Source organism: Lontra canadensis, unplaced genomic scaffold (assembly GCF_010015895.1).
Source record: "Lontra canadensis isolate GAN:19392208 unplaced genomic scaffold, GSC_riverotter_1.0 scaffold87, whole genome shotgun sequence".
Lineage (NCBI taxonomy): Eukaryota > Metazoa > Chordata > Mammalia > Carnivora > Mustelidae > Lontra > Lontra canadensis.
Genome location: NW_022631081.1, coordinates 2,591,149 through 2,614,770, shown reverse-complemented (window position 1 = coordinate 2,614,770; position 23,622 = coordinate 2,591,149). Strand labels below are relative to the sequence as shown.

The following is a 23,622-nucleotide window of genomic DNA, read 5'->3' as shown; positions in this document are numbered from 1 at the left end:
AGGATCATAGACAGGGATGTGCAGTCTCTAAGCCCCAAGTGTGGTATTTTTTTTTCACCTAATTTATGCAGATGCCTCATAAGAGAACGCTCATCCTTTTGTTTCTTACCCAGTTTTTTGTAATGAGCTATGCAACATCTTAAAAATTGAACGGATGGGTATGTTTAAAGCATTTTTGAATTACTTATAAATTCATTTGTATGCCAAATAGATTTCATTAACTATTTTTAAAAAATCACCATTAAGCCAATTAACATGTCTTATTAGTGATTGGTGACAAACATTTTTTTCAAACCGACCTTCATGAGCTATCGCGGATAAGCACATATTGAAAAAGAAATATGAATCCTCTTTTTGTCAACAAACACGGTATTGATCTGTAGTAAGTTCAAGGTGGGAAAGCACTTTTTATCCCCCCCTCCACTTGGAAGAAGAGATTTACGCAGCATCAGTGGTCCTCAGAGAGAGCACGGAGCTGCTCTTGGAGGCTTTGTGTGTTGTTTGCAGGCATCTTCATTCCTGTGCAAAGTCCCCTATGCTGTGATCCTGCCTCTCCATTCAGGTTGTGAGCAGGCACCTTGTGTTCATCATCTCTTATCCCTGATACCCACTGTGGCACTACAGTAAATGTTTGCTGAAAGAATGATAAAGGCAGTTTAGCAAATTATGTCCAGGCCAACAGAGATGAATAAATCAAGTTATTTTTCACTCTGGAGGGCTCTCAGGACCTGATCCTAAAGAGATGAGATAGGAAACAGGTACACACTAACAGTAACCAGCTGTCTGACTTTGAATAGGTTGCTGCCCTTCTTTGTACTTCAATTTCTCCATCTGGAAAATGAATGATTAATAACCTCGCATCCCTCCTAGTAATACTATAAAGATAAAGGGAAGAGAGAGATGAGAGCATAGTGAGCTCTTTGGAGGCAAGATCTATGTACCACTCAGTCATCATAATTGCCACTGCTATTATTTCTCCAGGGTGTGCAATGAATTCATTTTACTCCTTTGAAGAACGTGGAGGAGAGCTAGCTGGAGTGGAGGGTTCATACTGGCGAGACATGGAAGACTAGGCTGGATAAGCATTTTAGAATCCATCTTTTAAGGATTGGGGAGCCTGTGGGACTTTGTCTTAAAGAATTACCTTCCCCCACCCCAATCCCAAATTGATGAAGCAAAAGCCTGAGACACCTGGAGACCCACGACTGGATCTCAGGTGAGCAATCAAGAGATGATTTAGTCACTGGGCAGGGACACCTGGGTGGCTCAGTCACTTAAGCAACTGCCTTTGGCTCAGGTCATGATCCAAGAGTCCTGGGATCGAGTCCTGTGTCAGGCTCCTTGCCCAACAGGGAGTCTGCTTCTCCCTCTGCCTGCACCTCCCCCTGTTTGTGTGCATACTCTCTCTCTCTCTTTCTCTGACAAATAAAATCTTAAAAAAAAAAAAAAAAGTCACTAGGCATAGATAGTGCCTCCTTAAATTCCACCTTTTCTACCTAGCTCCTGCTCACAGAAGCATTGGTTTATTGCCCAAATGCTCTTAGGAGCTATCAAATATACTGGTTAAGAACTTGAAATTTAGAATTGGACTGCCTGGCTTCAAATCCCAGCTTGCTACTTTCTAGTTGTATGATCTTGGGTAAATTCCTTAACCTTTCTGTGACTCATCTGGAATGTGAGCATAATTACAGTTCTTAACTCATATGCTCTTGTGAGAATTACATTAACACATATAAAATACCTAGAACAGTGCCTGGCACGTTGTAAGATCTCAATAATTTTAGCTATTGAAATAGATATTACTATATAATGGGATTGAGCGTGACACTATCTTTATCATCTTTCTGTCATCTGACTATAGATCCGAGAACGGGATTTGGCCAGCACCCAAGTGCATGGAGAATGGGGCCAAATCTCACTGGAGCACAGACCATTATTTATGAGTAGATATTAGATACAGCTTGCTTTATTTAAAGGTCAAACAGGAAAAAAAAATAGAAATGGAAAATTGCTATAGAATAAGGAAGAGACAATGTTGATTCTCAGAAGGTAAGCGGACCTTTAAGAATTATCCACTGTGGGGCGCCTGGGTGGCTCAGTGGGTTAAGGCCTCTGCCTTCCACTCAGGTCATCATCCCAGGGTCCTGGGATCGAGGCCCGCATCAGGCTCTCTGCTCAGCAGGGAGCCTGCTTCCTCTTCTCTCCCTGACTGCCTCTCTGCCTACTTGTGATCTCTCTCTCTGTCAAATAAATAAATAAAATCTTAAAAAAAAAAAAAAAAAGAATTATCCACTGTAAGTACTAAGAGAAAGGTTTACAAGTTTGGCAACCTTAGTAGGTACAAAAAGACATGAAATAGAAGTAGGAAATCATAAGGAGAATGCAGGCTGATGTGGTGGGAAAAGGGTCAGATGCAAAAGAACATGGGTTATCGAAGGAAGAATTGCAAGGAACCTAACAATGTAAAATCTGCAATAAAGGTAGAACTGAATGTAACTGATACAGTGGGAAACTGAGTCAGCGTTGTGGGGAATAAGCTCTGCTAGAATATAGAAGAAAAGAACAAAGAGATGAAGACAGGAATTAGGAGGTATTAGCATAGGGCTTAAGGGTCTTCTTTTTCTCATCTTGCTCCCACACTTCAGTTGGTTGGCTTGTTGGAAGGTGGCTTCTACTGCCAAGAGAAATTTGAATCTGCCATGTTTCTGTCAATGGCCCTTCTTGGGTTCATTGACCAATATCAGGAAATGTGTTTCTTTTGCCACATCCTTCACCTCTGATCTCAAATGGAATCTCTCATCCAGTGTGATACCCCTGAAAGCCTTAACTGATATTCTCCTGACCCAACACTTCCTACAAAGGCTTAGTTACTTTTACATTGTGAAAACACCGTCAGAAGAGTTACTGAACTGAAAATGTTCTTTTATTCTGTAATGCAGAGCTTAGAGAATAACATAATGGCCATTTTCATTACTAAGACATTTGAGAAATGTTAGTCTACATCCTTTAAACCCATATTAAATGTCCTAATGGTAAACAAAGACCTACTGGCAGATATCTGTCATCAAAATCCTTTTTATCATTATTTTCCTTTAAGGACCTGGTCTTGTTTTAATTATGTTTAAAAATCTGTACATGTAATATGATCTCAATATATAACCCAAACAATTGACACCAACACAGAAACAGATTGTCAGGAACTATGCTAGGATGTTAGCAATGATTATTTCAGACCAGTCACTAAGTAAGGTAGAGTTTTTCTGTATTTCACATTTTCTACATTGAATATGGTAACAGCAATCCTTTGGCAAAGAAACAGGAAATCTGATGTAAAAGGCTTAAACAAATGGGGCTTATTTTTCTCACAAAACGATAAATGTGAGGTATCTGACATTGATTCAGAGGTTAAGGATGACCAGGCCTATTACTGTGCATTTAACTCTCCTGGCCTTCACTCATGCTGGTCCTTTATGCTCGTCCTCGTGGTCACATGGTGGCTGCTGAGCCTCCAGGCATCATGACTTGTTCACATCAGAAGCCTGACATGCTAAGCCAGCTGCTTCTGTATCTTTTTACTCATTTCAGAGAAACAATTTTTCTAAAGATTCAGAAGCATTTTTCTACAATGCTAGCACACTCCTGCTTTTGTCTGCTGACCACAATAGTGTCACTTGACCAATCCTAACTGCAAGGGAGACTGGGAAAGAGAATATTTAGCTTTCCAGCCCCACAGGCAGAGGCAGCTAGGGAGAAAGAAGAGAGTTGAAAATGGGTGTTGAGTGAGCCAAACTTTGCTATCTTCCAGAAGGATTTTTGAACATGTATTATATTTATAATTGAAAAAACATTTTTGAGATTATTATGTTCAATTTTTATCATTATAGAATCTGAATAATGTAAAAATTTGCACACCAAGAGGATGCAAAGAAAACCACAGAAGCTTTAAAACTGTCTGCTCTGGATATTGACACTGATAATATTCTGCATTAGTGTTCCTGTATGTAATCAGAGGGGGAGAGATTAGGTGGTTCTTTTATTTATATGTACTTGGAAGAAGTGGTTGGCCAGATAGACAGACGGGGACCCGCCCTTTCCTGATGTAGTAGGGCTGAGATATGTCAAGAACTGACAAATGTTCTGAGAAGCCCAAGTTTCAGTGATTTCTATGGGTTCCTCTTACCCTATGAGTCTACGGTTTGAATAAAGGAGGTAAATGAGGTTTCAGATTTAAAGCAGTTCACAAGAGCTTTCTAGTAAGACATGTTTAAATATCATCTCTGTGATATGCACGAGTGAGTCAGCCTCAGGAGCCTCTAATTTCCTAAGTAAATCCCTCTCAATTAAGCAGAAAGGGAAGAAAAACTGAAAGCAGTAAATGGATCACAATTTTAATCCTATCTTCCTCTTTTCCATGTTTTTGAAATTGCCCTCACCAAAAGCCCATGTACTAATAGAAAAATGAGCAGAATATATGAATCACTTGTTTTGATAGCATTATGCTTAATCTAGCTAGAACACTTCACACAATCATTGAGTTTGAGTTTTCTATCCAGTGTGAATTTTTAAAATGAAGCTTTTCAGACCCGATTGCCTTGGGAAAGCAGATTTTATAATTTGTTCTCCAGCCTGGCTGGAAAATCCATCTGTCTTTGCAATTGAATTTGCAAAGTGAAATCATTTTTGAAGGGCTGTTCTTTTGGCTGGCTCTTCTGCTGCTCCTCCCTTTCCCTGTCTGTTTCCAGGTCTCCCTGTTGGTCTGGGTACACCATGCCATCCTCTCTTCCTCTCTGGGCCGAGGGAATGATGCATCCCTGGGGGATGGGCTTTGTCCTTCCCCCAGATTGCACAGCTGAGTTCTGCACCCGTTGCTGCCTCAGACCCTCAGAGGAACAAAGTCATTCAAGGGGAAAGTGCCAGGCTGGCAGGCAGTGGGCTCAGGTGAGTTCAAGTCTTAGCTCTGTAACTTTATGACCCTGTGGCTTCAGTGAGTGTTTTCAAAAGCAGACCTGGCCACCCTGCTTTTTGTCCTTGAGTCAAATAATTTAATGGAGACCCAAGAACTTTGAGAACTGACAAGTATCATGAAGTGGCTTTGAATTCTGTTCCACAATTCTACAAACATTTTTGGAAACGTAGAGTTTTAGGTTACCTGAGGTCTGTCCATCCAGTAGGCAGTTAGATTTAAGAGACCAATGCTTGAGAGAGAAGTCTGAGCTGGAATTGCATATTTGGGAGCCACAGAGCTGGTTTTTGGTGTCAGGTATTGAATGAGGTCACAAAGGAGAATTTTGTATAGGATTGTCATTTATTAGTGCTATTACTCTTTTTATTACATAGTAAGGGCTCCCCTCTCCCTTTTAATTATCCTGATGAAATTGGGAGGCAGCCCATATATAGGTATCCTTTATTTTTTTATTATTTATTTTTTTAAAAATATTTTAAATATATTTTTTTAATTTAAGTATTTTTACTTAAAATTTTTTACTTTAAAATTAAGTATTTTTTTAAAAAATTTTAAGACCTGATCTGAGATCAAGAGTTGAGTGCTTAACCAACTGAACCATTTTTTAATGTGCCCCCATTTAAAAAAATTTTTTCTAACTTTTAATTTAAATAATCCCTCCACCCAACATGGGGCTCGAACTCATGACCCCAAGATCAGGAGTCCCAGGCTCTTCTGACCAAGCCAGTTAGGCACCCTTATAGATGTCTTTTATCTTTTCAATGAATGACATTCCACAGGTAAGAAACTGGTGAAGGCAGTTGGTCAGTAAGCCAGATTTTAGAATTAAGGATCCTTGTTTCATGGTGTTTTGCTTAAATTATTGGATATCAGTCAAAATACTCCCCAATTAATTAATTTTCATGATTGATTTTAACAACTTCAGCTGGATGACAGGACAAAAACAAAGTTGTGGGTCGTTTTTTTCCCCTCAGATTATTAATTAGTGCCCTGGTGTAAAATCACCCCAGAATATCCAGTGTTTCTCAGCGCGATGTACTGGCATTTGGGTGTGTGATAGTTCTTCATTGTGCTGGAGTCTTCCCACATGGTGCAGGCTGTTGGGCTCCCAGACAGTGTGACAATCAAAAATGCCCCATCTCATTTTCAGATGTCCTTGGGGAGGGGGGAGTCTCCTCTCTGACATGCAGACACTGAGACCCTTCAGGAAATGGGCCCCATTCTCATGTCACCTGCAAAGCTTGACTATAATATTCTCAGAGCCCATAATTTTGCATCCTTCTTGGATGAAATGAGGTGTTGCCAAGTTCCCTTCGGTGTGCTCACTTTGGAAATATGATGGCATCTAAGACCTAGAGCAAATTACACTCTGTAGTAAAATAATGGTAGAAGGAGTGGCCTATTTTGATTTTGTTATTTATAATATTGAGGACTATGGTCACTGAAGCTGTATGGAATAATCCCACCCCCTAGAAAACAGAGTGTCATACCTCGTCATTCACTTGTATTTGATCTTCCTGATTGTCATCCGAGGTAAAGGCAAACTAGAGGCTAGGAAAAGTACTTACTTTCTTGAGAGCACGAGACAGTGAAGAGGCAGGGCCAGGAATAGGGAGATTCCAGTTCTGGTCACAGCGTCTGTCCAGCGTAAAGCACTGTGTCAAGCAACGGGCACTGCAGGGTTATTAAAGCTGGTAGGACAGGGCCCACAAAACACATAGCAGCAAAGTGGAGAAATGGCAGGCTGAGGGGGTAGGCAGATTACTGAGGCAAAGTCAGCTGAGCACATAACAGATGTAAGAGATTTTTCTTTCTTGCTTGTCTATTATGTGTTTCATTCTATAAAGGATTTTACTTAGCTTACCATATCAAATAATGATGTTATAGAAATACAAAACCAAGATCAGGGAATAAAAGTAGGAAACCAAGGTCAAGGAAAAGAGCCCAAACAGAGGCTAACGTGGTTGTTGTATTAGAGTTTCATATTTAAGCGAGAGCTTCCTTGTGGCCAAAGCAAAAAAAGAAACACGTAATTCTTATTACCCAAAAGATGGGAGCATAGAATTCCTCAGGGGAAGGAAAGCTGAATCCTAAAAGAAATTTTTCAAGAGACATTTTATATATGGGATTATGGTAACAAAACGTATAATGTAACTAAAATTTTAGCAGCGAAGATTATAATAGATTTCAGGGTGCTTTTTCTAATAATAGACTTGAATAAAAAAATCAACTAACCCTAGGGCATTAAGATGAAACCTCAATTCACTGAAGCCTGTTCAGTGTGGGTCAAGTTCATTTGGCTCAGATTTATAGATTTCAGTGGTCTCACTTGATTCAGGGCTGGGATTCAGGACATCCAGAGGTGTGGATGACTCAAAAGTGCCTCCTGAGACTTCTATTAATAGGTGTCTCTCCTCTGACACGGACTTTCTTAGGACAGTTGAAAATTGTAGGTTAGAGCAAGGGCTTGGAGGCTTGTTATTGGATGGTATGTCCATGATGATGTGCTGGGATCTGGTACAGTAACAATAGTCCCAGATCTTAGTGGTCCAAAACAAGAGAGTTTAATCTTCACACACCGGCTACCAGGTTCACATAACACTCAGGATGCACCTCACTAATCCCGGCCTCCCATGGCTCCATCTTCTCCAGCAGCACCATCTGGAACACATAGCTTCTGCAGTCAGTCAGGCAGGGGAAGAGAGAGCCGGGAATATCGTAGTCCAGCTCTTAAGTGCTTCTGTCTGGAAGGAACACATTGCTTCTCCTCGTATTCCGTTGGGCAAAACAAGTCACTTGGCCGCTCCTGACTTCTCCTGAGTATGAAATACGCATCTGGATATAGAAGAGAACCAGATCAGGGAACAGGAGTAAAGGCTCCCACAGTTGGGGGAGGAAGGCAGTCCAAACCAAGCAAAGGGGATGAAAAAGGCATACAAGGCAGGGTGGGACCGAGCAGAAGGGCTAGCAGGGCTGCCGCTTGGCTGGGATCGCATAGGGAGCACTGGGCAGGGATGGCTGGGTTGGCGTTGGACTGGCAAAGTTTGTCTATGCCATTTAAAATGGGTCCATGCTTTTCTTTGCTGGCCAGAGGGACTCAGAAAGTTTTCCAGGGAGGTGGGACTGGTGCAGTTTTTAGAGGCTCAGCTCAAGGGAGAAGCAGAAGCAGTTATCTCTGCATTTCAGGGATTCCACCCTAGACCTTGAAACAAAAGAAGTGTTTGTTTCATATTGAAATTAACTCCCTGTAACATTCTCTGCATTGTTAACTTATGAGGGTACCTCCCTCCTCTTATTGTGATCCAGAATGAGAACCAGCCACATTGTGCCTTCTCCAAACAGTGACTAATGGCAGGCCTTGGCCAGGCAGGCCCAGCGTATTTTTCACTCTGCTCTGGGCTTCCCACCAAGTTCTCTCTCCGTGGCCTGGCCTCAGCAGTTAGGGATGACTGTGCCTAGCACTTCCTACCTCATCATCCATCTCCGGAGCACCCCTCTCCAGCCACCTCCTTTTTAATAGGTTTAATTATTACTTCCCCTACTTCATGGCACAATTAATCTTCCCCACTGCCTTAGGATTTACAGCCAAACAGGCCTGGGGAATTTCTGAGCTATTCACCTGCAGTCTTGGTTTTTAACTCTCCAAGGGAGGAGGAAGTGGGGCCAAGGATGGAAGCAGTGAAATAACTGGGCTCCATGAGCTCCAGGCTGGCTTCTTGTCACTGTCATTCAGCCCACGCCTTTGGGACAGTGGCAAGAGGGGGCTGCAGAGAAGTGGACGGTGCCTCTGTTCAGCCTAAAGAGAGCCTTAAGGGCCAGAGATTGAGCAAATAGGGCCTCTCTGTTTCTCTTCCAGCTGCATTCTATTTCCTCCAAGTTTGGTTATCAGAGGAGTAAGTTCTGAGGTTCTAACATACAGCATGGCGGCTACAGTTAATAATACTGAAGATATACTTGGAATTTACTAACAGAGTAGATCTTAAGTATTCTCACTGCAAAAAAGGGTGATGGATGTGTTAATTAACTTGATTGTGGTAATCATCTCACAGTGAATGTGTATATCAAATCATCACATTATATACTTTAAATATGTACAGTTTTGTCAGTTATGCCTCAATAAAGCAGGGGCTGGGTTGGGGAGAAAAAGGCAGATACTTTCCGGTGGAGTCTGTCTGTGGGAGGCAGAGGAGGCGTGTGCAGGGATTTCCTCGACCTTACTACTGTAGTGGGCTCCTCTGGACTGAAACAGAAGGGGAGGGCAGTCGGTATCTGGGACAGAAGAACTCTCAGTGCCACAGAAGACATCTCAAATTGCTGTTGAAGCAGAAGATAACAAGCCCTTAACTTCACTTACCCTTTGCAAGAACAAGGAGAGCCTGGTGGGTTGGGTAGAAAGAGTAGACAGATGTAATTAAGATAAATGGTGGCAGAAGAGACACGTGATGGCCCGAGAGTTCTCCAGAGGTGACACCCACACGACGGATTACATCTGCCTCCTCCTACTGCATTCCTGCACCTCTTAGCATTTCCCAGCTGCTAATGTACACTTCACTGCTCCAGATACAGATTTAGCCAGACCAGCAATCTGTCCTCATATAGCTGCCACGAGATCGGTTTGCCACAACAGTATATGAACATTAATATAGGAGAAGTATGTACAAAGTCATGACCACCTTTCACTAGAAGGCAGTCCAGCTTCATTCCAGAAGGGGAATGGGTGAAAGCACGGATTCCTGAGTCAGGAGAACCTAGGGTCCAGTATCCATTCTGCCATTTGGAGCTGTATAGGCCTGAGTGAGTTCTTGAACTTTCTTGGTCTCTGAGACCACAGTAGTGATCTCAGAGGATTTTTTTTTTAAGATTTTATTTATTTATTTGAGAGACAGAGATCATAAGTAGGCAGAGAGGCAATCACAGAGAGGGGGAAGCAGGCTCCCCGCTGAGCAGAGAGCCTGATGTGGGGCTCCATCCCAGGACCCTGAGACCATGACCTGAGCCGAAGGCAGAGGCTTAACCCCCTGAGCCACCCAGGTGCCCCTCAAAGGATTGATTTGAAGTGTGCCTGAGATTATCAAGTAGAAGGGCAGGCTCTGGTTTTCAGGAAGAGCTTTCCTACCAGGAAGATGCTTGTAGCTGAAATCACATGAGAGATAATTTTAAAATTATCTGCATTTAAAAATTTCTGTACCTTTGCTGTTCTCCACAGGCAAAAATAATGAGCTTGTCTCTAGGCTCATAAATAGTAACCTGAAAATGAGATAAAACATCCAGTCGGTTGCATTTCTAACACAGAGCACTTTGCTCTCATGCCTTTGATTCCAGCCATCTGTTTACTAAGCAGGTCTGTCCCTCCCTCCCCACTCCAAGCCTTGGGATATTTTAGGTGCTATGTGGACAAACTCTCCGTGGCAACTTGAGAGGGGGAGGATCTGGGGAACCTAGAGAGCTGAAATAATGGGTGCCCCGAAGAAACGGGCCACTCCTCGTGGTGGGGAGCGCGGGGGGAGCCGCTGTGAATACACAGCACTGTTTGTGTTGAGCACGTTTGTCCGCTGTTCCGGTGCAAACACCTTCCCTCCCCACCACCCCCTGCCTGTTGGACTGACACAATGTCATCCTATCCATTAGGAGCCTTTGAAATTAAAAGTAAAATTAAATATTGTGTCTGTAAAGAAATCAAAGCAGTGGGACAAGACACCGTGTCACTGTGAGTCCTCCCAGCCTGGAGAAGGACATGGAGGCTGGCTTGTGTAGGCATGCCGCTGAGCAGCTGATTTCTTTCTCTCCTGAGGTCTCACGGACAGACAAATGAACTTAAATATCCACATCGGGACATAGCTATGAGGAAGTTTCCTGATCCAGAAGGAACAGTAGAAGAATGTGCAATACAGATCTCTCCGCATATCTTGATTATTTGATTTCATTTTCTGTTATGGAATGTTTCACGCACACACACACACACACACACACACACACAGAAGGAATAGAATAACGAACCCCCATGTACTCATAACTCAGTTATCAACATTTTGCTAAAAAAAAAAAAATACATTGCTAATCTTGTTTCATACACCCACCCACCCACGCAGGCTCACTTTCCCCCTCTGCTAGTGTTTTTGAAAGCAAACCATAGACACCATGTTGTTTCATCTGTAAATACTCCTGGGTGTGTTTCTTTTCTTTTCTTTTTTTTTTTTTTTTTAAGATTTTATTTATTTATTTGACAGAGAGAGATCACAAGTAAGCAGAGAGACAGGCAGAGAGAGAGAGAGAGAGAGGAGGAATCAGGCTCTCCACTGAGCAGAGAACCTGATGCGGGGCTCCATCCTAGGACCCTGAGATCATGACCTGAGCCGAAGGCAGAAGCTTTAACCCACTGAGCCACGCAGGCGCCCCTCCTGGGTGTGTTTCCAACAGATGAGAACTTTTAGCACAGCTGCTGGCCCATGTTACACCTAGGAGACTAATAACAGTTCCTTGATGCCTCCTGCTTATCTCAGATGGGCTGGTACAGCTGAGTGTGTGTGGGTCAAGAGTACCTCCCGCAGCTCTGCCAAGACCTCACTTCCTCTCACTGGACCTGGGCTGTGTCATTTATAAGCTGACACCATAGGAGGGCCCTTTCTAGCTCCCACAGCTCGTGTCTCCTGAGAGTGGCTGGGGCTTTGGCTAGGGCGGGGCAGAAGCCAAGCTCTTGGAAAGCTTCGAGAAAGGACCGATGAGCTCTTAAAGCCCCATTTGGATCCCATACGATCAATAATCAGAGCAATGATATTTTCAGTAAATGAGAAGAGCGCCTCCACTGTTGGTGGAAATACACTGGGGCCCTCCTTTCAGAGAATTCACAAGAGAAAAGGCAGGCAGAAGTTCCTGAGGAAACACTAAATGTTCTCATTTAAGCAGAAATTCTGCTAGGCCCATCATGGTCACAACTCCCTTGGTCTTTGCTGGTTATGGTTAATAGTAAGAAGCAAACTGTGTTGAGCATTTACTGTGTTCGAGTCACTTGTGCCGGCTTCTCATGAGCATGATCTCCTGAGTCCTCACGACAGCACTTCAAGTAGGTGTTACTATTCCCAGGCAGTGACCATTCCTGTCCCCAGGGTAGAGGCCCACCGTGGTGATCTATAAATCCATATCCATGCGTCCTTTCACCGCACGCCCTTGTGGGAACTCGGCTTTGTGAGGCTCTTCTGCCCCACTAATCTTCGTTTAATCCCCCTCCCTGCAGCACGTTGTCACCTAGCACACCCCTGCTGACAGGCTCTCTGTAAGTCTTCATCTGAGTGACGGCCCTGGAAAATCAAGCTGTGGTCTCGAAAGGGAAGGAGGATCTGCAGATTATCTCCTCAGCATGTGCAGTCACTCTGCTGGCAGTTCTCAGGGCCGCTTTTATGTTGCCTCAACAAAGAGAACGGCTGCCAAGAGCGTGTAATGCTCTGTTCAGAATTCTCCAGGCTGGCAGAGGCTGGGACAGTAGAGACACAGGGCGGATGAAAAGAAATCCCCATCTCAGCCAGGCCCATTGCCTCCTACCCTTGCTCATGTCCGGAAGTCTTTGTTTTTGAGAATCTGCCTGATTCTTTAGAGAGCCTCGGAAGTGTCAGATGAGGAGGAAGGGGAGAAGGAAGGCGAGTGTGTGGGCAAGCTGGCTGGGGGTCAGATCATTTTGCCATCACCAGCAGGCAGTTTCTTTCACAACTCACTGAACCCTGGGTAGCCATTATCATCCCAACTGCTCCCTATTAACTAGGCCAGACTCTTGAGGCAGTGAGAGGAAACCTGGAATTCCTTTTCCTTTCTGTCACTCTCTAAATACTGCTCGTACCATGTTCAGATAGCATGCTGGAGGTTACAAAGCATACTGATATAAACCATTATGTTTCTCATACCTATTCTTTGAGATAGCGTAACCCAACTTTAATAAGAAAACAAAAACACCAAAAAAAGTTTTGGTTGGAAAAGAAAAGGAAGGGCGCCTGGGTGGCTCATTCGGTTAAGCAACTGACTTGGTTTTGGCTCAGGTCATGATCTCAAGGTTGTGAGGTCAAGCTCTGCATCGGGGTCCATGCTGGATGTGGAATCTGCTTCAGATGCTCTCTCCATTTCCCTCTGCCTCTCCCCTTCCCCTCACCCCCCTGCCCACATGTGTGCATATGCACGTTCTCTCTCTCTCTTCAAAAAAAAAAAGGAAGAAAGCCTCATGGAATTAAAGTGACCATCTCAAAGGTACCCAGCTGAACGAGGTAGGAGCCCAGCTTGTAAAACAGAACTGCTGACTTAAAGTTCTGTGCTTTTCCATGATAGTGCGCCATCCAGATACTTAGCAAGTTTCCTGTAGGATGGTGTACAAGTGGAGAGGGTAGGGGGCTAGCAAGAGAGACCTGTGTCCTTGGTGGCAGGGAGCATGAACGGTTACCTGAGCTTCCTCCATTGCCTTCTCTGAAGGGCTCACACTACTTGTTTCTTTTTAACATTATCCTGGAAACCAAGTAATGATCATATTGGCTTAAAAGAAAAACACTTGCAAAGAAATCTAAAAGCTGTGAGGGAAAAAGAAAAAAAATCTGTGCAAAGGCATTGCTGTGGGAGAAGGTGCTCAGAGGGAGATGTGGGCGCCCCAGCTCTTGCCCCCTTCCCTGCCCTTACCCCAGGCTCTGGCTCTGTTCCTAACTGCGGACTCTTGTCTGGGCACATATTTTTCCCTCTCATTTTAGAAATGCAGAAAGTGAAGACAGAGGGAGCAAATGATTCATTTCCTTGAAGGATTCCCGGAAATTGAAATCTAAAAATTTTCTCTTTACATAAAAGCAGTTTAGGAATACAGGCCAAATTCAGGTCTTCAGAACTGAAATGTTCGTCACTAATCATTTTTCACCACTCATGCGGTTCCAGGTGACACTAAGGTATTGCCTCTTCGGTAGCTTAGAGTTTCTAACCTTGAGACAGCTTCTGAAAAACTGTATCTTTCCAGCAAGGATACCAGTGACATCTCCAGCCCAGGGGAGTGACCAGGCTCAATCCCCAGGAATGTTACTTTGCTTGTTGGATCAGAGTTTTAAAAATCCTTTCATTAATTTTTAAATCAAGTACTATACATTCCTTAGAGGAAAAAAAACCACTTAAAATACAGAGAAACAAAATGGAAAAAAAACGGCAGTTCTACCACCCAAAGATTACTACTGTTAACCCTTTAAATAAATTCTACACTGTATGTAGACATATAAATGTAAACATACATGTATATACATCCATTAATATTTTTATTACAATGTACTGTTTTGTGACCATATATTCCATTAATATATTGTAATTTTTCCCATGTCAATATATCCTCTTTGACGTCATCATTTTTTTAATTAACTCATTTGTCCTGGGGCAGACTCAGGGTATTTTTTTCCTACTTCACCATTTTTAATGACACTATGTTATTCCATTGTACAGAGGACCATGATTTACTTATTTTTAAATTATGCAATACTTTACTCCTATAAGAAAATACCCAGAATAATTACCATCGTTTGTTTAATCTCTACCACCTTGAGGATTCGCAGAAGCATGTAGTAATTTCAGTGACTCATACCTGAATTCCAGTCTGCAGTTACAGTGCACTCACACATACGTGATTTTATTTTATCCTCACTACTGCCCTCTAAGACTGGCTTCAAGATGATTATTTTCCTCACTTCATAGACGAACCATGAAAAGCTCAGAGGGACTGAATGATGTATCCAGTACCCCGAGTTGAACTAACATCAAAAAGCTGGCCAGACCCAGAGATGGATGCAAGTCCTGTGACAGGGCAGACCTCCAGCCCAGGCAGGGGAGGACACGGGGACAGAAGAGGGGCCCTCACGTTCTCCTTTCTGCCCCCCCCTCACTTCAGCGTTTATGATGTGTGCTGACATTATTCATTTCCTGACCGGCTCCCTCATGACCTGGCGTACTCTCTGAGGGCAGACTTGTGTCTCCTTTGTCTGTCCCTGCTGCCCACCATGAGCCTTAACACACAGTAAATCCTGGGGCAGCGCGTGAGTGAGTCAGTGAAAGTGTCACAGAGGCGAATTGTGGGGCCTGGATTTTGACAGCTTGCTTCTCAGCGTGTCTATTTTTAGTTCAGACTTTTAAGAAGAACCCAGCTTGGTGTTTTTGCTTTTTTGTACTTCTGTGGGTTTTGGTCACCACTGCAAAGCTCACACATTGATTCATGGAAAAGTATGCTCAGATCCAAGGGCAAAGAGAAACCTGTTTGCATACTAGATTCTGTCCATCTTTTCCAGGGCTCTGCACCCCAAACCACCCCCTGCCCCGGATTGAACCAGGTTCTCGATAAAGGTGCCTCCCGCTTACTTTGATGATATCCCTTATTTGGAACTACTTTCTCTTTTTTATATCGATGATATATCTCGTTTTGAACTGCTTGTAGAAACAATACCTTAGCTGCTAGAGCATAGTTTATGAGCGTTGTTTAAAGTGCTGTTATTAATGACTATAAAAGCAGAATTCTAAGAAATTTTGGAAGAAAAAAATCATGCAAATCCCATCACCTCGCAAGGCGACTGTTTCTATTTTTGCATAATCCCCTCAAGGTCTTGTCCATGTGCACACACTTATTTCCTGGTTGTTGTCACGGGGAGCAGGCAGCATTGTTTTTGGCTTTTTTTTTTTTTTTTTACCACTTATTATTGTAAGAACCCTTTTCCCTCATTTTTCTACCCAGACTTCATAATTATCTTTTAATGACTGTATAATCCTCTGTTGAGTTGATATACCAAAATGTACTTCTTCAGTCCTCCAGTGTTTGCCATTTAAGATGTTTCTGATTTCCCACTAATCTATGATGCTGCAGTGAAGACTGGTGTGCGGATAGCTTTTGCAGTTGTCAGATGATTTCCGTAGAATATATTCCCGTGAGTAGGATTGCCGGGTCTGAGCAGGACCACGTGTGTGGTTCTCGCCATCCTGCTTCTCCATAGGCCATTCCCGTTTATGTCCAGCAGCTGATGTGTTTACCAATTTCAGGCAACCTCATCGGTATAGGGTGCTGCTTAAATTTTTTGTTTGCTAATTTAGCTGCAGTAAAATGGTACTTCGGGGTTGCTTTATTTTGCATTTCTTTGATTATTAAAAGAAATTAGCATTTTCCCCCTGTGGTTACTTTTGTATTTCTTGGATGTGAGTTGTCTGCTCACACTTACTGTTCTTTGCTTATTTCAGTAAACTGGAGCTTGATCTTAGATTTTTTTAAAATTTTTATTATTATTTTTTTATTTTCAGCATAACAGTATTCCTTGTTTTTGCACCACACCCAATGCTCCATGCAATCCGTGCCCTCTCTAATACCCACCACCTGGTTCCCCCAACCCCCCCCCCCCCCCCCTTTCAAAACCCCCCGATTTTTTTTTTTTTTTTAATCAGACCAAGTGAAATCTTGGAAATCTTTATACACGATAGCTATTGGATTTTGTCATATATGTGTCACATATTTTCCAGTGTCGGGTTTGCCTTTTAATTTTAGATATATATTTGAGTACAAAACCTCTTAATTTTGTAATCAAATCTGTCTGTGTTTTTTTTTCTGTTGCTTCAAAGCTTAGAAAGCTATCTCCCCTCTGGAGCGCTGATAAATATTTAATTCTACCTTCTGTTATTTTAAATTCTCTAATTCATCTGAATTGTGTTTGAGTATAAATTGAGTTGCAAATTACTTTTTTTCCCCCAAACTGCTCATCAGTAATTCTAACCTTTTTTCTGTTCCTTTATTCTCTTTCTCAGGAATCATACACCAGATGAAAGGCGATTATGATACTGCTCTGAAACTCCATAAGACGCACCTGTGCATCGCCCAGGAGCTGAGTGACTATGCTGCCCAGGGCCGTGCCTATGGGAATATGGGCAATGCCTACAATGCCCTGGGGATGTACGACCAGGCTGTCAAGTACCACCGGCAGGAGCTGCAGATCTCCATGGAAGTGAATGACCGGGCCTCACAGGCGTCGACACACGGGAACCTGGCCGTGGCTTACCAGGCCCTGGGTGCCCATGACCGGGCCCTGCAACATTATCAGAACCACCTGAACATTGCTCGGGAGCTTCGTGACATCCAGAGCGAGGCCCGGGCCCTCAGCAACCTGGGCAACTTCCACTGCTCTCGGGGGGAGTATGTCCAGGCCGCCCCCTATTATGAACAGTACCTCCGGCTCGCTCCTGACCTTCAAGACATGGAAGGGGAAGGGAAGGTCTGCCACAATCTCGGCTATGCCCACTACTGCCTTGGAAATTACCAGGAGGCTGTAAAGTACTATGAGCAGGATCTGGCGCTAGCCAAAGACCTTCATGACAAGTTGAGCCAGGCGAAAGCTTACTGCAACTTGGGCCTAGCATTCAAGGCTCTGCTGAACTTCAGCAAAGCTGAAGAGTGTCAGAAGTACCTACTGTCCCTAGCCCAGTCGCTGAATAATTCCCAGGCTAAATTTCGAGCCCTGGGGAACCTGGGTGATATATTCATCTGTAAAAAAGATATAAATGGTGCAATAAAATTCTATGAGCAGCAGCTGGGCTTAGCTCACCATGTCAAGGACAGAAGACTGGAAGCCAGTGCATATGCAGCCCTGGGCACGGCATACCGGATGATCCAGAAATACGACAAGGCCTTGGGTTATCACACACAGGAACTGGAGGTCTACCAGGAGCTGAGCGACTTGCCAGGGGAGTGCAGAGCTCACGGGCATCTGGCTGCGGTCTACATGGCCCTTGGGAAATACACAATGGCCTTCAAGTGTTATGAAGAGCAGCTGGATCTGGGGCAGAAGCTGAAGGACCCCAGTCTGGAAGCCCAGGTCTACGGCAACATGGGGATCACAAAGATGAACATGAATGTGATGGAAGAAGCCATCGGCTACTTCGAGCAGCAGTTGGCCATGCTGCAGCAGCTGAGTGGAAATGAGTCCGTGCTCGACAGGGGCCGGGCCTACGGCAATCTGGGGGATTGCTACGAGGCCCTGGGTGACTATGAGGAAGCTATCAAGTACTACGAACAGTATTTATCTGTTGCCCAGAGTCTGAATCGCATGCAAGACCAAGCCAAGGCTTACCGGGGCCTAGGAAATGGGCACAGGTAAAGATGACAGAGGTGTCAGATGTGGTGGATCACATGTACAAAGAGCATCTGTGGCAGTGAAGGCAACTTACTGTCTGCATGGCGGCTTGTTACCTACAAAGAAGTTTCATATGTATCTTATTCAGCTCCCCCAGTGATTTTGTGAATTTAGCGGGGATATTATTGCCCTTCAATTATGGAGGAAGAAACTAAGACCCAGAGGGGTTAGGTCGATGTCCAAGGTTACGCAGCTTAAAAATTAAGGACAGCTGAGAGTCAAACCCAGGGCTGTCTGACTCCAAATGCAATGCTTCTTTGACTACCTCATGAGGAGCAGGATAAAAGGGATAATGGGACGGGAAAGGTGAATGCATCAGTTCTACTGAAAATCTCTCACATTATATGAATGTGTTTATTAATGACACACCTATACCCACGAATTACGTGGACTCCCATTTTGTTGCTTTTAGGGAAAACCACCTGAAGATGGTGGGAGTGAATAAATGAATAAGTGAATAAATAAAAATCCTATCATCATCATGCTAGGCACCTTGCAGAGATATCTTGGTTAATATTTACAGCAATCCTGTATTACTCTGCACTTACTATGGTCTGCTATGGGCTGTGGGATTTACTATCATCCAGAAATGGGGGCTCAGGGAAAGGAATTCATGTGCCCCACACAACTGACTCAGTCTGCTGCCCAAATCCTTGCTCTTCCCAGTCTTATCATGTCATCTCTTAGCAGCACAGAAAAGACACACTGTTGGCCAAGGTGATGCTTTCCTTCTGAGTGTGGGGAACCCAAGAAGGTGTCTGTGTCTGCAGAATTTACGGCCCTTCCAGATCAGCAGGGGATTAGGGCTCCTGGAGTAGAGGAAGGGCAAGGGTCAAACTAAATCATCACCCACAAAGTGCTCTGAGAAGCTCAGGGTGAAAGATTTATAGCCATTGTAAAGTGATTTCAAAAACATAGTCTAAGCGGTAGTGGAAATTGGGAGGCCCAAAGAACCAAACAGTTCACTCGCTATCATTGTGCCTATTAATATATTTTATGTTTCCTCTGGGGTGTATATCCCATTGAATCTCAAGCTCTTGGGAAGGTCACAAAGGGATGACTTTTGAATTGCTTTCCAGATTATGAAATTCCCCTGCATCTCACTCTAAGGGCACATGATAGATTTTAGCTAGAAGAGGAGTTAAGAGCTTCTATAGTAAGTGACAGTGACAAATGCTTTTCATTTTCTCGGGGGCTTTAGCATGTCTGCACCTGCACAAAATAATATCATTGCTTTTCTGTCTACATCCCCACAGGGCAATGGGGAGCTTGCAGCAAGCCCTTGTGTGCTTTGAAAAGAGGCTCGTGGTCGCCCATGAGCTCGGGGAGGCCTTTAATAAAGCCCAGGCCTATGGAGAGCTAGGAAGTCTGCACAGCCAATTAGGGAATTACGAACAAGCCATTTCCTGCCTTGAACGCCAGCTGAACATTGCTAGAGAGATGAAAGACCGAGCTCTGGAAAGTGATGCGGCCTGTGGCCTCGGTGGCGTTTACCAGCAGATGGGGGAATATGATACAGCCCTGCAGTACCACCAGCTCGATCTGCAGATAGCAGAGGAAACCAACAACCCCACCTGCCAGGGCCGCGCCTACGGGAACCTGGGCCTCACCTATGAATCCCTGGGCACCTTTGAGCGGGCCGTGGTCTATCAAGAACAGCACTTGAGCATCGCCGCGCAGATGAATGACTTGGTGGCTAAGACAGTGTCCTACAGTAGCCTCGGAAGGACCCATCATGCCTTGCAGAACTATTCGCAGGCAGTCATGTACTTACAGGAAGGTAAGTGAAAAGGTCCTGTGTGGTTCCTGTGGGGTGGTCTCTCGGTAAGCCCTGAGGTCAAGTTCAGAGTCTACTCGGAACAGTTTGAGTGGCCACCCCTGCCCGGAGTGAGGAGCTCAGAGGCCACATCATGAGTTCAACTCCAAAACCGTGGTGCCCCCGCTAGGGGGCGTTAATAGCACAAAGGTGTTCCCTTGTCCAGATGTGTTTCCTGGCTTGTGTAACCCTGGGAGCTGGCTCTCCCGGCAGCGGGTACCCTCCTTGCTCCTCGGAGCCCTCGCCCTTCACAGCGGACGACACATTCCCACACGAGAGGAAGCAAGTAAGGTTTAGTCACATAAAATTTAAGGGCCTGAATCAGAGGAAGATGCCCATCTGTCCCAAGCCCCGTTGTCCATCCTGAAAATATCTAAACTATAACAAAGCTGTGAAGAAGTCCATTTTGAGGTCGCAGCTGAGGTTTAATCCAGTCTGAGGGTCGCTCAAGTAGTCGGCCAGGCTTCCTTCTGGTGCTTGCCCGTAGTGCTTGAGCTGGTGCTATGGCAGTCTTGTTCCAGACACCCCCAGAAAGTGACTGCAGCTGTCTCCTCCTTCTCCCCCCACCCCCACCCATGCAGCCACCTGAGCCAGTCCTCGGAGCTTCCTTCCTCAGGAAGCAGAAGTCCCACAGCCGTGTGCTGACCCTCTACCCCATACACTTCTACCCCGGAAAGCACGTCCCCTCACGGGGGCACATGGCACCCTCCCATCCTGGGAGGGAAGAATGGCAGATAGGATATTCTTGGCTCACTAGTAAAAGGAAGTAGTTGCTGATTTCTAAGCAAAAACTCTCATTTCCAGCTTCCAAGGGTCTTTGCATGTTTAGTTTATTTAACCGGATTTCATTCTCACAGTAACCTTCAGAGGTGTATATCTACTCCTGTTTGCGGCCAAATGACCCGAGGCTCAGGGAGTCCAGTGGCTTGGTCCTGACCCTGTGGTCAGTTCATGGTGGAGTGGGCCCCAGCCCAAGTTTCCAACCCCAAGAACCACACAAGACCCTGTGTGTTGTTGTTTCTAAGCACAGCACAGGGTTGGAACAGTGATATATCCCGCATTACTCCTGAGCCCCAGCTGGGAAGCCAGGAAGCAGGAAGCAAAGGGGAGACTGGGCCAGAAGCTGACGGTTTGCTGTCATTCTTTGTACAGACCAGGGATTGCTCTGGCCTGCAGGCTGAGAGGTTACCCAGAGGCTGGGAGCCACTTCCCAGACCTTTTTTGGCTCCCACTCCATGGGCGCTCTGCCTCCATGCATCAAATACGAGAGTTGGCTTTGGGTTTCCTGAAACTTAACTGTGGTAAAATTCCAACAGACTGGGGGCGATTTTCAGTCGAATTTGTGAAAACTTAAATTCAGACCCAGCAAATGACAACCTTTCAGCTGTGTTCTTTTGTACTTCCTGAAATATTGTTTCCATAAAGCAGCTGCTTTGCCTGAGACATTGTAACATAATTCTACATTTATGGAAAACTCTCAATTTCACTTTTATTGTTTCTTGTAATTCTGAATCTCGCAGAGATCTAAATTCTCATCATGGCATCTCCATGGTGCCTGTTCTGTGGCTGTACTCCACCAGAAAGCCTGGTGTGGCTCCTGGGTGGGATTAGATGCCTCTTCTCATGAGCTGTTACAGGTGCGGACACCTGGAAGGCCCTTTCTGAGTGCTTCTGAGTTAGGCCTGCAGCCTCTTGCACCGAGGGAACAGTGGAGCCAGAAACCACCTTGGTGCCCTGCCCTTCTCCTGGCTCTCAGAGGGGGCTGTGAGTCAGCATCACCCTGCCCCAGGGCACTTGAACCTCACAGGTGGGGCCTGGTCTGAGATTTTGGTAGAAGCTCTCCAGGTGATGTGTACAGACAACCCTGATCAAAGCCACTGGTCTCATCTGGCTTTCTCTCTTTCTGCAAATGAAGAAAAGGAGCCTGGACCCATTTATGACCTACCTGGAGCTACATGCAACTAGTTCTTGGGAAACCAGGCTTCAGGGATGCTGGGGTGCTGGGTTAGATTCCTAAGAGACAGAGGCTGATAGGAATGAGGGGGACAGATACTGTGTCTGCCCGGCCTTTTAGCTCTTCACTGGAGAACCTTTAGTAGGGATAGCTGCCTTGAAGAATGAATATGCTTAGTGTGTTGAAGGTTAAAACAACTGGTATTCTCCTGGTTTTCATCCAAGAACCATCTTCTTCCATTTGTGTTCCTATTGTATGAGGTGTTTTTTTAACATGTGAATAATTTGCAAGTATTATTTTTGTTACCCAGCGACAGGTTTTAAACTGGTAAAATGGTATTTCTGAGTTTTCTGAGTTAAGTGCCTTGTGAAATGCATGGTATTTTACGAGCGCGAACCTGAATATCACTTTTATTATCCTCTCAGCTGACTCAGTTCCTTTTCAGAAGTCAGAAATTGCATGGGCCCAGCATGCTCAGAGGCAGGCTCCCATCCACTCTAAATCAGATTTTAAAAAGGAAGTCGTTCCTTTGTGCGTGCAGCTGTAGTGTGGGAACCTTCCTGCGCTCTTCTGCACAAGCTAACTCCTGTGTACAGAGAGCCAGATCATGAGGACAGAGTGATGCTGAGAACTGCTTAGTGGCCAGGACAATAAATGGTTGCCCTCAGATTTGGCTCTCCCAAAGCTTTGGAGGTTGCTGGTGTCCCGAAAGCCAGAAGCTTGCTGTAGGTAAGTGACCCAAACTGCAGGTGTCTGTCTGAAGGCCACTAGAATGAGGACAGTCTCATTTAAGGCTTTCAACTCATTATAGTACTTGTTCTGTAACCCTGCCGAGCCGTATCAAAGTGTCAGCCTTAAAGGAAAAACAGATCGGACATGAAATGCCTCAGTGGTGTCGGTAACAGAAGGCAGGGTCAGACGGTGTGAGCGTTCTGCTTTTCGGGAGAACATCAGATGTGTCTCCCATCGACACTGACTGGATGCTATGTACGTGAGATAGGGAAGAGTATTAGCTTGGCTTCTGTGCTTGACTCGAACTGTCAGGAAAAGCGTTGGCCTGCCAGAGAATTAGGTTGGATAAATTTATAGGCCCGGAGTTTTCATTTGCAAAGCCAGGGATTTCACAGCTGGGAGGGCAGTCAGGTTTGGTTCCATTCACGTTTCAGTGTTTCTGCCTGCCCTGCAGACCTGTTTCCTGCTGATAGCCATCACCTGAGCTCTTGCTGGGGCATCTTGGACTGTTCTGGAAAGGTCGCCACTAACACAGAATTTGAAGAGAATGTTTACTCGGCCTTGACTGATTCTACTCTTGTCCCGCATTTTATTTAGCTCTGTTATTAACATTTTTTATATACACCTGGTGCAGAATTAACCTCCAGGACTCCTTGGCCAGGGGGGATTGTCTGCTGTGTGTCCTTAGCATTTCTCTATCTGATTTCAGGCTTGAGGTTAGCTGAGCAACTGGGCCGAAGAGAAGATGAAGCCAAAATTCGCCATGGTCTTGGCCTCTCCCTTTGGGCTAGCGGGAACCTGGAGGAGGCCCAACATCAGGTGAGTAGAAGAACCCCTGTTCCAAGTGGATTTGGTTGCCAGAAGCATGGAAGCCCTTGGGATTACTGTCCAAGTAGTGATGACGTTCGCTACAAGGTGCTAACCTCTGCACTTGGATTGGTGTATAGATTTTCTAGCCCAGAAGTGCTGAGCCTTAGTCAAGATTTCTGCTCACTTGTAT

At 44.8% G+C, this 23,622-nt stretch overlaps 1 protein-coding gene across 5 annotated transcripts in view; it reads left to right on the top strand.

The window, feature by feature from the left end:
• Positions 1-23,622, top strand: part of TTC28 (tetratricopeptide repeat domain 28) — a 621,084-nt gene that overhangs the window by 493,659 nt on the left and 103,803 nt on the right. For all 5 annotated transcript variants that reach the window (XM_032883286.1, XM_032883285.1, XM_032883287.1 and 2 more), the window contains 3 exons: positions 16,739-18,080; positions 19,377-19,900; positions 23,332-23,441. In XM_032883286.1, the coding sequence (XP_032739177.1) occupies positions 16,739-18,080; positions 19,377-19,900; positions 23,332-23,441 (1,976 nt within the window). The remainder of the gene's footprint in view (positions 1-16,738; positions 18,081-19,376; positions 19,901-23,331; positions 23,442-23,622) is intronic.